General features: G+C 39.5%; 1 protein-coding gene across 1 annotated transcript in view; it reads right to left on the bottom strand.

Moving 5' to 3' along the window:
• The window catches only part of CRB1 (crumbs cell polarity complex component 1), a gene marked incomplete at both ends in the record, with an annotated part of 95816 nt that overhangs the window by 31323 nt on the left and 47497 nt on the right, over positions 1-16996 (bottom strand). Inside the window, one exon of the mRNA XM_082286718.1 lies at positions 3212-4159. Within this exon, the coding sequence (XP_082142844.1) occupies positions 3212-4159 (948 nt within the window). The remainder of the gene's footprint in view (positions 1-3211; positions 4160-16996) is intronic.

The raw sequence follows: 16996 nt of genomic DNA, 5'->3' as shown, positions 1-16996 counted from the left end.
TCCTCTTTATCAGGCTCTGTGCAATGCTGTGTTTACAAGTAGTTAAACAAGGACATATTTCTACACTTTCCTGCACTGGCCCTCAGAAAGACCATTTTGGAAAGAACCTAGCTTCTTTGATCCTCTGATGACCATGGAAGTTAATGCAATTCTGGTATTTTGTGATATTTTTTGCACAGATTCCAGTTGCAGACAGATGCTGGGCAAACCCTTCTGCTGTGAATAGATCACCTGTGTGGTGCTGCTTGGGCTCCCCAGTTCTCTGACAGACTTTTTGTTGCTGGGGCTCAAAATGTGCTCACCTACAACAACTTGTATCCAGTCATGAATCCTGCTCAGTCCCTGAGCTGCCACAGTGCTGGGGAGAAACATGATCCAGGATTGAGTAAGTTTTTTCTTTGTGCTTATCAATTAAAATGATTAAACCAAAACCAGCTGTCTGTCCTTTACCTCTTTTTTTCAGTAATGATTTTCAGTCTTGTAAGGATACAAAGTATGTAGCCAGAACTGTATTTTATTCTGATGAATCATCTCATTAAAGAACAACAAAGCATTTCTATTTTTACACCATAAGTTTTGTGATCTTGTCCTCAGTATTACAGACTTCCTGCCTAAACAGTTTCAGGACCTATTTTTAATATATCAAATTCATAGAAAGAATAAACCAAGCTTTTTTAAAATGCTCACATAGCTAAAGATTCAGTCCTCTGTTGTGCAGTAAAACTCCTGGAGTGGGATGCCATAGGCCAGCTTTCTGCCTGCAGAACTACCTTTTTTTATGACTGCACTAAAAAATGATGAAAATAAGGGACTGACCATGAAGCCCCAACAGACCCTTAATAACCACACTGCACTGCTATGTGGCATGGTCATATTATTTAGCAACAGGAATAAATCCCATATTTGTTCCTAAACAGACAATTTCTTAATTTGATTTGAAACAGTTTATTTCTATGAATAAGATTACCTATATATCTACATCTACCTTGTTAAAATTCTTGTATGTAGAAATAATTATTTGCTGAAATCGGTGTTTTGAGGCATTAAGTCTGTTTAAGTTATATCTTTTCTTAAGGTGGTACTAGAGACTGAGGCACTTTATTCATGAGGGTAAAAAGAAAAATTCTGCTGGAATGAGGATTCCACAACTGCAGTATTAGAAAGAAGCATTGATCTTCAAAAAGGTATTTCATGTTTACAATTACCTTGTCACATTCCTCTCTATAAATAAATATGCACATATATCGTCAGTCTGATCTGTTTGATGAGATGACTAGCATCACCTTGGTCAATATTAACCTCTTGGGTCACAACATCTGGATGTTGATCAAAATGAGTCAACATCTGTTTGTTATTTTGTATATGTAGAGAAAATATTGCCTCTTGTCAATTAAATACTTGGCAGCAACTTTTCTTCAGAAAGACACCAGCATTTCTTATGTTATCCTTTACCACAAATCTCGCCCACTCTGCCTCTTTAGAAACCTGCCACAGTCTTTTACATGTGGGACATATCTAGGACCTATGTACCAAAATGGCACAGTGCCATGATTAGCAAGGAATATTGTGGTCAGCAGCAAAAAAAAAAAGAAAAAAAAAGAAAAAAAAAGAGTGCTTTCTAATCATTCTCAACAGTTCTAATGCCAGTATAAGCTGCTCCTGGCCCTGACTGGTTTTAATTTTGCTTCATATAAGGAGGCAAACATATTTGCCAGATGTTGTCCTATACCCCAAAGTTGCCTTCCAAATCTTTGGATAAATTACAGCTACACTTCAAAGAAGTCTGTTACAATTACCTCTCAGACTCTGTCATTTTGCAATAAAACCAAAAGGAAAAACTATTGAAAGGTATTGATAAGTATTGGGTAGAGCATGCAAAGTGAAATTGTATTTGAACATTTGAAATGTATTTGAAGCCCCAGCTTTCTGCAGCAATGCATTCAGTAACCCCTGAGGCCAGTTGTTCAGCTGATGTCAATCAATGGAGCTTCACTGCACCCATGCCAGTTTACACAAATTTAGGATCTGTCCATTCCAATCTGACCTAAGCTCTGCTGCTGTGCCTAACTTTTTCCAGTCCACTTGGCAAATACATCTACATAAATATACATATGTATGTACACGTGTATGTACGTATGTATTTCCTGCTCCCTAAACATTGCTCTGCTGACCATGTGTGGATGAGGGAGGCAGAGGCAAGGGCACAGCACGAAGACTTAGTCCTGCACAATTTTCTCATACAAAACTGCTTCTTTGAGATCCCTCAGACTTTGCCTGGGGAAGGGTTGCAGAGCTCCCCCAAAGCATTGCTGAGGGTTGCTGTATTTACAGCTCTAGGGAGCTTCACCCAGCAGATGCACTACAGCAGGGAGCTGGGCAGGGACCTCCTGTTATCCTTCCACTTTGCCCCCGCCTGCACTTGCAAAGGTCATTTGTAGCAGGGACAGTGCTACAGGCATCTGCAGCTTTTGTGCTCCTGCTCACCACTGCCACAGGGGCTGTTTGCTGAGATGAGCTCTTTCTGCTCACTCAGACACGGACGTGTTTCCCTCTGGTCCCCACACAGCTCTCTGGAAACAGCAGCCTGAGCTGGGAATTGTCCAGCCCTGCCTTGGGACCAGCTGAAGGGTGAATGGGCCTTGTTTCCAGCTGCTGAAGCCCTGCCTGCCCCCTGGGCTAATCAGATTAAGCTAAGAGTATAATCTCATTCATTTTTTTAAAATTGGAATCTGTCTTTTTTTAACTTGCAGTACTTTTTCTTGCCTTCATTGCCTTAAATGACTCTCTTTATAAAAGCCTAGAGAGCTTGAGGACAAAATTTTCAAAGAATGCTTTGAAAATAAGTCTTAAACTTCAAGCGAGTTGCTTGCTTTCTAAATTTTACACAGCATGGATAACCTCCAGTGAACTACAGTTTTTTCAGAGTTTATGGAGTGCTAAGAGCACTGAGAAGATTTTAAAACAAGAGGAGTGGAATCCACCAGTTTAGCCCGACTCTTTTTTTTTGTCAGGCTAAAAAGCAGTCTTCCGGGGGAAGCAACTAGAAAATAACAAAGGTGTGCCACTACTAACTCTTGCACTGGCTTACCACTTGACATTAAGCTCCAGAGATCCTAAGGGACGTGCCGTTTCACCGCCAGGTAAACGGGGTTGTTTATGGCCATGTTTTCAGCAGGCACTTAAAACACAAGTGCCAGCAGCACTCCCTTACCTGTTGCACAGCCTGGCCCTGTGTAGGGCCGGTAGCAGTCACAGCGGTAGCTCAGCCACAGGTTGATGCAGCGTCCCCTGTTCTGGCATGGGTGGGGGTCACACCAGTCCTTTTTAGCACATCCTGTCCTGACATTTAAAGATGACCCAGATGATACATTCTCTGGAGTAATAACATTCAAGTCTATCTCAATATCCTGGAGACAGCCTACAAATGAAGGTGTAGAATGTGCATTAAAGGTGTTCTGTAGAGGGTTGCTGTTCCCCACTGGTAAGCCGCCCAAAAACGTGCTCTGAAACGCGAACATCACCGGCTCATTATCTATCTTAGCAGATGTTTTATTGAGACAGGATTCTACACAAGAGCTGTCAAGCAAATTAAGAATAACAGCTCTTGCCAAGGTTACCTCCACTGAATGCCATTCTCCATCACTGACATTGTGTGGGATACGCAAAAGAGCCTGTGGCTGATTATTGACTTGCACGGATAAGTGTAAGTAGCCATTCAGTAACTCCAACTTTGCAAATGTATCTTTCTCCCCTCGGTGAAACAGAAAAGCTGTGGGTTGCACAGTTTGAAACCTCAGGTTTATATTATAGAAAAAATCCTTTTTATGGGTCAGGGGATTCTTCAACAAAAGGAAACTGTTTCCTTGAAAAGAAAACGTCGTTATGGTTTCACAGTGCATTCCAGTATACCCAGGTGAACATATGCAGCTGAATCCATGTTGGCCGTTTTTTAAATGTGGGATACATATTCCATTGTTTTGGCATTGATGATCAGTACAGCCATGTAAAACTTCTGTACAGTTCCAGCCACCATAAAAAATCCCTTCTTTGTCTGCAGGTGGGCAATGGCAAGTGTAATTTCCAGGAAAATTCTCACAGATCCCACCATTTTGGCAAGGGTTCGTGTAACATTCATTGATGTCTTCATCACAGTGAGTACCTGAAGAAGAAACAAAGAATTAGGCATTCTGGTTTGAATAACTGGAGCCCAAAATAACACTTTAAACAATGTGTTTTATTAAATTATCTTTTATTAGAGGAGAATGCCTTGATAAATAGATGATGGACAAGTAAAAAAAATACATTAAATATAAAATTGCCATGTACTTGTCATGGTTTCCTTGTGCAAAGTATTATATAAGCACCTTAGTGATAACCATGTTTTGAAGAAAAGAACCAAACAATGGGACAGCTTTGATATGGCTAATGTGATGAAATTAAGATAAACATCATCAGATGAGATCAAGAAATTGTTTCTCACATATCCTGTGGTAGAAATTCAGAATGCTTTGTACAGAATGGAATTGTTTATCACATACAAAAAACCCAAAAATTGTTGCTTAATTCCTATCCATAATATAGTATGGTTGTGTGCTGGAGTATGATCTGCTGGTCTTTCCTTCTTTTTCGTGTTCATTCAAACAGTGTAAGAACTCCAGACTATTATTCCTGGTCCCATATGAAACATCTTGGAGTAACAGTCTTCAAGTGAGAGTCACAAGACATGGTGGGTCAGGCGGACAAGTGGCTGAACATGCCTGCAAAATGTATGTACTGCAAAAAGTATGTACTACAGGGGAACTTTTTTACCTCTCTTTATACAAAATATAAAACAAGAAAAGACGAAATGAATATTTTCTCAAATGCCTCAGAGGCTGATTGGTGATGAGAGCACTTCTGCAGGAGATTGTCAATACAGTCTCATATTTCCTCTTCTTCCATATAATGCTTGGCTTCTGGTATATCTGGTAAAAGGAGAACTCCTCATCTCAACTCTGCTGTAATTTGATAGATGTGGCCTAAGTGAGTCTGCTGCATCACACTTCACAAAGAAAAACAAATCTGTTCCTCTTGTAAAACTAATCTGTTTATCCCTCTGCACTGTTGTTCATCTATAAAGTGGTAATTACAGTAACTTCTCCCTTGAGCAACCCAGTGACCGATATACATTCAGTGGATCAGGGAAAATCTGTTTCTCATCTCCCTTGGAAGCAGCCAAAATATCCAAATACTTGTTTGATAACTCATGCTAAGTAAAACTCTTAACATTTTCACTTCCCTTCATAGTTATCTTAGAGAAAAATGAGAAACACTTTGCAGTTAGTTTTCAAATTAGTATCATCAGCACAAATTAAATAGATATTATTTCATCCATCCCCACAGCAAAACTGCTGCCTGTAAATCAGGTAATGTGATGTGCTGAGGTTCATGGAATGGCAGCTGGGTGTACCAGGCACTACACTTACATTCATGTACAAATTCGCATTAAGCTTTATTTCTATAACAAAACAGCCATTTCTCATGGAAAATTACAGAGCAGCATTCAGCCACAACGAATTGCTTCAAATAGCAGTAGATAAGTGTAGTTACCCAGGCTAATTCCTTGCCTGTCCACTTCATTCAATCACAGCTGTAACTGGACCCATCTTGGGGAGTGGTAAGTAGAGAAGAGCCAGGAGGGAACTGAGAACTGGGAGAGATTTGTTTCAAAGATCAGCCAGAGTGAAGTGATCATAGCAGGTACACAGAAGACTCTCTCTGCAGTGATCCAACTCACCCATCCCTCCTCAATTAAAGCATACACTGACTCTCCACTTGAAGCTTCAGACTACTGAGCACAGCTAGTGCCATGTCCCTGGCCTGGCAGTGGGGTTTTACTGCAGCAGTCTCTCTCAGTTTCCCAGCCAGGCTCATCTTTATTCCAGTGAGAGATGTCTGTGTATACCTTAATGGGTAGTGGCATCTGGCAGAAATACAACTCATTGGGGCTGACTTTCTCCAAGAGAAGTGCAGTTCCTAAACCGTTCCTGACTGGGGGCCAGAGCCATGTCTGCTTTGTCCAGTTTGTGGTAATTTCAGTGTTAGTAACTTGTCCTGCTTTTGCTATTCTGGTATATGAAAAGTGAAGTTACTGTGAGCTATGTCTTGTTTTGGTCAATGTTTTAGTACATCTCCTGCCCAATACTGCTCCCTTCCCTGCTTTGACATTGAGAACAATGTGTCCTCAGGTCTTTTGTACAACTCAGTCTTAATATGATGGCTGTAGAAATGCAGGTCTCTTCGGATTTTTGTGTCAGAGATAAAAATTAGTCCAACAAGCAGCTGGATCAGGTTGTGCTTAGCTTTGTCACAGGGCTTCAGAGTGGACAGACTATGCTTAAGGATTTATAGACCGGGAGCCCCTGTGAAACCTTTCATAAAACAATCAGCATTGTGAATGGCTAGGTCCTTAGCTGTTGCATTTTCATCAGGGTGTGGTGACTCTCTGTGTGTTACTTTATTGTCCCACAGCACCTGCCAGACATTCCCTTTGCCTTGTAACTTGTGGTCTGAGTCTCAGTTTGCAATAGTGACTTGCCTGTGGAAAGGATGATTCAGATGCATTTAACTTTACAACATTCCTTAGTACATGTGTTGTTCTCTACTTCATCAGATAAGACATAAAATTAACAAAATAATTTCACGAGAATGCTAAACTTTTTTTGTAAATCATATCTATTTCTATCTTTAAATTCAGGTAAGACATTTGATAAAAGAAATCATCAATGTCCAACAAAGAAATAAAATCACTTTTATGAGGAAGTACACATATTATTATTATTAGTGTGTTCTTTGACTATAGAAAATGAATATCAGTTATTAAATATAAAATGACTCTGATAGAGCCACTTAAATACATAAATTTCATAGTAATTTCAGCGTCTCAATACAATGCTTATATTTTAAGTAATGATATTAAAAATACATTGCAAAGTAATTATTTTATCGAGTTGTGAATATAGATATTCACACATGTATGCACTTATATATATAGGCTTACTATTTCATAATATGATTAGCACAAACAAATATAGGTCACACCACAAGACAAATTACAAGTCACTTTTTCCATATCAAGAACAAATAAATCAGCTGTTCTTGCAAGTGGTGTTGATATTGCTTGTTATCTGCCAATTTCTATACAAGCAAAGACCATTGTCAGTCAAGATAAAAGCACTCTAGATAAAAGGATTAGTCCATATTTATAGAACTGTATAAGCAGTTCAAATAGCTCAAGTTAGCATGTAAAAAAAGTATTCTCAAAAGATTTAAAACATACCAAAAGAAGTGCAAAGGCAATGATTTTTTTTCGGTGGTTACATGCATTAGCTCAGCTAAGCATATTTGTGTTTTTAAAGGAAAAATAAAAGTAGACTCATACAGCATTTTCCCTTCTAAATATTACACACTGACATAAAATTTCAGATAATTATGAATAATTAAGATGATGACTTTTCCCACCTGTGAAGGTTTTTTTCAAAACAGATTAAACTGTTCCTTTGACTCAGTTTGATAGCATCACTCATCTTTCTCCTTTTTTCACTTACACATTATTACTATATGGTGGCTATTTTCTAACTGTAAACCTCTTAATTAAACTCCCTCTTTCAAATTTAGCAGCAAAGGTTTCCTGCAGAAGCAGGATGACAAAAGCAATTATTCAAGCATAATTCTGCTGAATGCCATTGTTTTTCATTCTGATTAAATAATTATAAAACTGTTATTTAAATTGCACTTTTGAGACACACCTTTGGTTAGAAATCTGCTTACAGCCTTCTGCCTTTCCAGTCCCCGGACACTAAATAAATATCAAGAAACTACAAGCAAGCAACCTGGATAGGTGCTACATGTTCAATACAGTCTGAGTGCACATACAAATTCACAAAAAGAGAATATTTACCTGTAAACATTGTCATTAAAATGATGTAAACTTGTATCCTAGTTGCAACCATCTTTTTCCACAGGAAAGTTTCCGAAAGAAAAAGATCGTTTAGCACTTAAGCAGTCCACAGAGCAAACTTCTGTAAAATTCACAACAGTTCTTAGTGTAAAGGCTTCCTTTCCAGGCTTAGCTTGCTCCACTTCTGTACCTGCTGGTGTAGTCTGATGGTGTATTTTGCCCAAGCCAGATCAACAAGGCTTAAAGTAAGACCCAATAAACTGCTTACACAATAGATATGTATCCTATTTAAATTCTTTTTACTCCAAGTTCATGCTCACACTGAATGTTGTTTGTGTTTCACAGAAATGCGTATCATTAGGATCTGCTCAAAACTGATTGGTCGCTTTTTGTTGTTCTACAAGATGTTGTCTGCTAAGACTTTTTTTCCTTTCAAAAGGTTTGCTAATCCAGATCAACTCTTTCATGGTCACTGTCATTCAGAGAAACATCTCAATAAGCAGATAGAAAAGACGTAAAATTTAATCTTGTTTCCTTATTTTGTAAAGTATTTTTGTTCCATTTGGTCTCTCTACTTAATGACAGTCTGCGTCTCTAGATTTTTGAGCGTGCTAAAGACAGGAAAAAATTATTTACTAAAACATGTTTTTTCTTCAGCTCTTGAGCAAGACATTTTGATTTAGACCAAATTTAATGAGGGGGAAATAGAGTTCAGGAGATTTAACTACTTATTTCTGTGATAATTTTAGCAGTAGACATTACTTTTGTCACTTATGTTTATCACTTCCTTCTTCTCCCTCAACTCATTTATTCACTAATTAGGAAATTACTGACCTTGTGTCACATTTGTGTTTAGGTTCATCAAAAGACTTATACACAGAACACAATTTTGGATTAATTTAATCTACAGTTCACCACTGTTTTCATGGAGATGCTCAGAGAGCTGCTGCTTCTTCCAGCTTCTGACACAGGCATTGAGTGAGTTTTCCTATAATATGTTTAAATATCGTGAGATATATCAAGAATGTAACTCAGACTTTTGGAAATGTAAGAAAGAAAGCTTTAAACAAAATAAAGTTCAGTTTGATAAGTTAGTGTGAATGCACTTGACTAGTAGTGATACTCAGATGTCTCGTGCTACAGTTTGATGTTTACCGTGCACCTTATTTGGAACTCTGCGAGAAGAAGTTGGAGGTTCTCAGTAACTGTCATTCCTTTTGCAGTATGACTGTGACAATGGGACTCTGAGGGAAGGTTATGAGCAGACACAGAGTCAACAGGGGGGGACAGACATCCACTATTACAGCTCAGTGACAACATGGGGCTGGTAGCACAGTGGGACAGGGGAGCCGCCGAGCAGGGTATTCAGCAAACTCAAAGCCATGCCAGAACCACTGGTGGGAGTTTGAACAAACCTCTCAGGAGCAGATAACTCTAATTACAGTCAAATATTGTGTCTAATAACATTTTCATAATCTGACCAAGGAGAAAATTCCATGTGAAACCACCATAAAGCAGGAATAAAACTTGTGTCATCCTGCCCAGAAAGTAATTGTCAGGGATTCCCTGTCAAACTGGGATTTGATTATGGTTCGGGATTGTCCTGGCTTTGCTCTGGTTGGTGTTTTCATAAAAGATGTGGCTGTTGGCAGAGAAAGCTTGCCTAATAAGTTGTCTGATAAAGCAGGGTTAAGTTAAACTTTTGATTGTGTTACAGACAAAATGACCTTTATAGATGAACATAAGAAATTGGAGAAATGGTCTGAAAAATATTGTATTCAGTTCTGGAAGGGCTCACTCAGTTTCTGCAGTCTCAGGCCAGAATAACCAGCAATCAGGTAGAACAATAGTTTCAGTCTGCAATGCTTCAGTTACACCGAGTCCACTTTTAGTTCTGCACCGCAAGGAAGATTTGGATCAATTAGGAAGAATTCAGAGGAAAGCAATGAGAATGACTGCAGGTTGACAAAATATGGCTTGTGAGAAAAGGTTAAAAATGTAGGGCTGTTCAGTCAAAAGACAAGCAGAGGAAATGGGACGTGGTAAGAGTTTTTCAGTACGAAAAAGAGAGCAAACTGTGCCCTGAGACCACAGTAATCAGGTGAAAAAGTCACAGGTTTGACCCACACAAGGAACATCCAGATCACACTGGCTGTTCCTGGATGTAAGAAAATATTTCTAATGCTAAGAAGACAACAAAGCCTTTGTGTAAGATGCCCACTGGGAGCAGTAAACTCTATTGTGGATCCTTAAAAATGGGTTAGAGACAAAAATGTAATGAGACGCAAACTGGCAGATCCTGCCTTAGACACACTGACAGTCCAAATGATACCTGCATGTCTGTCCCTTCGAAGTCTATTTTTCCATGGTTTTGGGCCTCCCTTGAATGAAATAATTCCCAGCAATTGAGGTGTAGGTGTGTCAAACTATTACCTGCACATACAGGTATCAAATGCAAGCAGGAGGAAACCTTGGAGAAACACAGATTGTAGGATACCCTTTAGAATTGCTTTATGGAAAACAAAGAGTTTGAAATAGCACTTCCTTTGCCTACATTTTAGAATTTTGGAAATGTCTGTTATAAAATCCTACCCCAGGTGCAAACAACTCTCTCTTCAAGGGACTCATTAATCCTGAGGCCAGCAGAAAGATCTGGCAGAGCATATATTCTTCAGGGCCCCAGGTTTTAGCACACAATCACGAAAATTCTAACTTTGCCACATCTGTGCAGATAATTGCAAAGAGATAATTACTTTTTGCTGGAAGGAGGAAATGCATGTTTATGAGTGAGTAAGCGCAAGGAAATAAATTGACGATCTCTGTGTCATCGTAATTAAACCCCATGCTTGTGGGCATAAATCAGTCACCATGCAGGTCAGGAAGGAGGTTTTCCTCTTATGTACATCAGTGTAGAGCAAGTGAGGGGTATTTAAATGGATTTTTTTATTCTCCTCTTTTTCTTCAGTAAAGAACAGGCTTGCATTCGATACCGAACTTAATGTGACCAGTGCTCTGCTCTTGCATGGCAATTTCTGTTGCTCTCCTGGCAGGAAAAGCTTGTATAAAATGAAGGACAGAACACAGAGCAGAGCTGGAGCACATGGAGAACAGGATTCTTTAAAATAGTAGGACAAAAATCATTTGTTAACATTGGGCTAATTTGCACATGATACCTTTCACACAGAACTCTAATTTCAAAAAGTTGTAAGACCTTGTTATTCCTTTATTGCAGACAAATTCACTATTCTGCTATTTTTCCTCTTGCCATTTGAAATGTACATGTAAAGTTAATACTGGCTAGGAAAAAAAATTAAAATAGAAATAGAGTTGAGTGGCTTGGCTTAATCATTAAATATGTCACTCTAGCTGAGGGATATGGAATTCATAACGTGCTACATTCAGAATGGCATGCTGTAATTCAATCTTTTTAAATGTTGCTGGCCCGAAGTTTCATAGACTAGTTTGAATTTTCAGTAAAAATGGATTTTTTTTAAAGTGGTAAAAACCCCCAATCCCTTAATCTCGTCAATCAGTAAAGGTTTTCTGAGACCAAAAGTGTTTTTCCACTTGTTTCACATGTTTTGTCACACCTAAAATAGTTTTCATTTGAAAAAAAAAAAAAAAAAAAAAAAAGGCGAGAAGAAGAAAATCATGTACATGCTGTAGGTGATTAGTTGTTTAGTGAGATTGGGTGTGTTTGTTTTATTTTAGAAGTATTGGAACCAGCCGTCGGGGCTGAGCTTGGCTCCAGCTGCTGGGGGGACGAGGCAGCCCCGAGCAGACACGAGGGCCCCGGCGCAGCCACGCGCGCGGCACGGCCTGGGTCAGGGGACACTGCCTGGCAAGGGCCAGGGGCCGTGTCCTGCAAGGGCAGCACAGCAACACTGCTGCTGGGAGCCTGCGCCTCCAGCCCCTGCTTCAATTTACACAGCCAGCCATGTGGATCCAATTGTGGGATTAGGGTCTGAATCTGGAGTAAAGAAAAAGTTGAAGAGTGAAATATGTCCCTGTGTGGCACTCATTTTCCTTTCATTTCCCTGCTTCTAGAGTCAGCTTTATATATGGGTGAATGAGGCAGCTGCTGCTGTGTTTGACTGATGGAGGCAAGGAAGAAAATCAAATTGTGGCAGCCTGGTTTTCCCAGGCAGCATCCTTCTGGAGTTAGTTTTCTGGCTGCACAAACATGTTGTAGCTATGGCCATGTTGGTGGCATGAGATAGGAAGGGGAGAAGAGAGGAGGGAGAGCACAGTCACAGGGTGTGACAGGTTAAAATGGAAAAAGGAGATTGAAAAAAGACTAGGTAAGATTTTGGAGACAAAACAGATGAAAGATGTGACCGGGAAAAAGGAAATAAAAATACAGGAATCAATGGTGCCCCCAAAGATACTTGTGCTGGCATTTGAGACAGAATTCTTGTCAGACACGTGGGCATTTCTGGGCAGTAAGAGGACAGAGTACATGTGTAGGGCTATCGATCTATATAGGATGTGTGAGGGATGCTAAGAAATTCTGCAGATCATAGATAAAGTCTTCACAGAGATCTGAGCTACAATTCAGAGTGGGGAAAGGAGACCATTGGAACAATACCAGAGACAAAAGACTGGAAACAATTTAGAAAAAAACCAGCCATAGATTATTTTTTTGTAATCAAACAGTCATGTGCACTGGAGCAGAGAAGTCAATTCACAAAACACAGAGAATTAGGACAGAATCATAGAAAAATTTAGGTTGAAAGGGACCCTCAGAGGTCATCATCTGGTCCAGTGCTCCACTCAAAGGGTCAGGGCATCATCCAGAGAAGAAACTGTAATAGCAGGTTTCAGAGAATTTGTTATTTTATACCTGATTCAGGACCAGATAGCTAGAAGACAAAGAAAGAGATTTGGTGTTCTGCTTTCCAGTATGGGGTTATTTTGGTGTTCTCTATAACCTGTAAAAAGAGTATGTGTAATTCAGGATTTTATCATGTTTTACCTTTTAGAAAACTGTGGCAAGATTGTCAAATGCAAAGCATTAATGATCTGATTTGCATTTTTCGTAGATTTATGAGCTTGTCCCTACAGATGATGTGTGTGCATTTGAACTGAAGTATATCCAGAGGGATCTTAAAACCACCAATACCTTTGAGTTGTTTAATTAGATCATACAGGGTCATGTTTCATTGACTTGAAAATCTGTTTGGAGCATACGATTCACTCTGGAATTAGAAAACAAATTAATTTTCCGTCCTACAAACACTTAAGGGCTTTAGGAGAGTCCTTGCTGTTGATGAACACACCCATTGAGAAATGCACTCAGTGTCTTGTCTCCACTAAAAGGGATTTTCTACCTTGTCTCTTGTTGGCTGTTTCCTATTTGCTTTAACTGAGCTAGGCAAGCACGGCCGCTGTGCTGTCTAGTGTGAAACGGCTTCTGCCCTGGAAGTGGTGCTCTGGAAAATTTCAGTCATTTGCAGGATTTTCTCATTTTGTTATAACTAATGTGAATCTCCACAACATGCAAAAGTGACTGTGTTCACGTAACTTCATTGTCAGTCCTTATTGAAACAAACTGAAAAAGCCAGAAGGCCAGAAAATCATAGTTTTAATAGGGCCTATAGAGTTTAATTGATAATGGAGATGTGAGAATAGAAAAATGTAAAATATGAATGGGTGAGCGCACATAACATGGTTATGCTGAGCGTATTTTGAGCTGTGCACAGCATGACTGTGTAAAAACCATGGGTATGATCTGTATCTATGCTGTGTATAATTACATTTCTCTGTTCCTAGAGTATTTATGGAATTTATTAGCACTTTAAATATAGAAAATAATCCAAGCTTTTTATGCCAAACTACCAATTTTTTAAAAAATTACTTTTTATGTGTGTTTTCTTTCCTGGATAAGCTGCGACTTGCTCTAGAGAGGATGTAGATGCAGATGACCTGAGACTTTGGGCTGTGATCTTTCAGTCCAGCTCTCTGTTGGTGGGAATGGCAGAGGATTGTACCTCTTTTCACTTCAGCAGCAGCGTTCACACCCCTCATTCCCTGCAGTGTTAGTCCGTTTGTAGTGGGAAAACTCATCTAAATGGTGGCTTTGTTCATCCAAGGTTTCATATGCTTAACTCATCTCGAGGCTGGGAAGATTGAGACCCAAACTAGCTTCATTTTTGCTTGGTCACATAGCAATCCTGATGGCAGTGGGAAAGCATGGACCTCAGCTAAGACTGTGCTTGCCATGGAATCCTGGCCGCCTTATGGGGAATTTCCTGGAGCACATTAGAGGTATGTGGTTTAGCTAGATTAAATCTAGTTTTTCTATGTCTTTGTGTGTTATGGTTAACTTCTGTAGCTGTGCAGACTTTTTCACAGCACAGCATTTAAATAGTTTTCTTTATTTGGTACTACAGGCAGTGTTTTACCATGATGTTTTAGCCTCACAAACAGGTCTAATAACAGATTCTGAACCCTCTTTGCTAAGAAAAAATAGTGCCCACAGGACAGAGACTACAGCCGTAATTGTATTGATCACTATAATTCTCTGTATTAGTGTCATGTTGTTAGCACAGCCAGACTCGAAGAATTACAGCAGTGGGAGAGCAATCTGAATCAGATCCACCAAATCTACTTCTAGCAGTTAATTATCAGCATAAATTAGCTGTCTATACCAGGGTTTTTTTCTTCTCTCCAAGACTGTTTATTGAAAGTGCAAAGTTCATTGTCAGCCAGGGAACGAGAGTGTTTTCCTTAATCTGGTTCTCCTTACACAATCAACAGAAGTCCTTTTCTAAGTTAATTCAAATATTTTTAAAGGGATCAGCATCCAGGTCATCAGTAAAAGGCAATCTTAACTTCTTTGAAATTCTCCTTGTACTTGAAAAAATCAGTCCAGGTACCTAAACAGAAGCAGGCTGTGCCTTACTAGAGTCACCTCCGAGTTTATTTCAAACAGTGCCAATGAACAGAAGTAAAAATACTCGGCTTTATCATTTGTTCCTCTTATTAGCAAACACTGTATAATTAAGAGCTAGATGCTACAGGGAACAATTAATGTAAGAGCTTTTATGTAGTATATCACATAAAATTAGTTTTGGTGCTCACTTTATCTGCTTATTTTTATTACTCAAAATCCCAACATATTCTTTATGTCCTTGAGAAGACCTTAGACCTGGGACTCATCAGTGATAATTAATTGCCAGCAAACTGCAAAACTCCTGAGTCCAATCCAACAAAAGCATTAAAGTGATTTTCTTATTTATTAACAATTAAAATGGGAACTGTATATATATATATATATATATATATATATATATATACACATACACGCACATATATATATATGCATATGTGTCTGCAAAATGTGAAAGAGCTCTTTGTGCACCAGAGAGTTTATGCTGCCATTCAGAGGGACCTCAACAGGCTGGGGAAACAGGGAATGTTCAGGAACCTTGTGAAATTCTATAAAGGGATTCTCCAAGTCCTTCATGTGGGGACAAATGAGCCCATCCAGCAGGAGAAGCCAGGGCCAGCTGGCTGGAAAGCAGCTCTGCTGTGCTCTGAGCAAGCTGGGCACGAGGCAGCCATGTGCTCTGGCAGAAGAGAGGGCCAACAGCCTCCTGGGCTGTGCTGGGAATTGTGTTGCCACCAGGTCAAGGGACGCGACTCTTCACCTCTGCTCAGCACCAGGGAGACCATGCCAAACCCAGCTCTGGGCTCCCCAGGTACAAAGAAGGAGCAGGTCCAGCCAAGGGCCCTGAAGGTGATTGAGGGATTGGAAAATCTGTCATGAGGAGAGACAGAGAGCTGGGGTTGCTCAGAAGTTGAAATGAAAGCCAGTTTTAAATGCAGGAGATAGCCTTCAATAAAAAAGAAAAATACAAACTTCAGCCCAATTCACCAGCTCCTTCCCTTTGAAGAACTGTGTATTGCCTGACCTTGTGAATGTGATTGCTCTCATGGATGGAATTCTTCTCAAGACATGGTCACGTAAGTGTGAGTCTCAGCTGTACAGATGTCCTGCTTTCAATTTCAAAATGCTGTATCTTATAAAATAATCCTTTCTAACAGCTACAGGTGGGAAATCTGGCACATAATTGCACTGTAGAAGTTAAGAATATTTGGGTTCTTTACTCCCTTCCCCCTGTGCACAGGCTTGGCAGTGTTAATCCAGGAAGGTTTAGAAGATCATGTGTACATGACAGCCTTGAGGATTTCCATCATCGTGATTTTCCTTCCAACTCTTTTTTTGAAGAGCATAATGACCTGTGACAACTAAGCTTTATTCTCTGAGGAGCCTGACATTGCTTCTGTTTAATGGATCAGACAGTTTGTGATACATCAGTTCTAGACACTTTCTTCCCCACGTCAACCTGGGGTACCTCTTCGATATTTCCCATCTCTGCTGACCTGTGTGATCAAGAGGTCATGTCCTGAAGTCAAACCCAGAATCGAAACACTCACTCCTACCACGGGCCAGACTATTAGTGCAACCCATTTAATTTACATCAACTTGGAACTTGACATTCAATTTCTCAGTTCAGAAGCAATTATTTTTAAAGGAACATGCCAACAATATTGCTTGTCTTAGAATGGTGAAAGTTCAAAAGGGTAAAAAACATTTCACACCATAAATAAAGAATTGATTACACCTGAAAACAAAGTTTGTAATTACTACTGACATTTCTGAGCCTAGATGAGGTGCCTTTTATGCTTTAAAAACTGATGTCATTTCTGCCACTGGCATTATGGGAACCTTATGTAAGGGTCTGAAATAATCCTTTGCTGATATTTTAGGTACGAAGAGAAAAACGTGAACATTTTGCACAATTCTTGGGTCAAACTTATTTTTTGACAAGAGAGGGTGCAAAATTCATTCTGGGTGCCTCCCTTCAGCCCAATAGCTCTGTCAGCAGGACCACTGGTATAATTAGTAAGATTCTTAATTTGTTTTTCTTTTTGTGTGAAAGCCAAGCCTACAAGGTGCTAAGAAATTTTAGCTAGGAATAGCCCTGTCTCGGTCATCAAATTACTCTTTTCTACTTAAAACTCTGGTGCTTGTTTTCTCCATAGCTTTTA

The sequence above is a fragment of the Coloeus monedula genome (assembly GCF_965178545.1).
Source record: "Coloeus monedula genome assembly, chromosome: 9".
Lineage (NCBI taxonomy): Eukaryota > Metazoa > Chordata > Aves > Passeriformes > Corvidae > Coloeus > Coloeus monedula.
The sequence above is the reverse complement of the archived record's forward strand: the minus strand, read 5'-3'. Positions and strand labels throughout refer to the sequence as shown.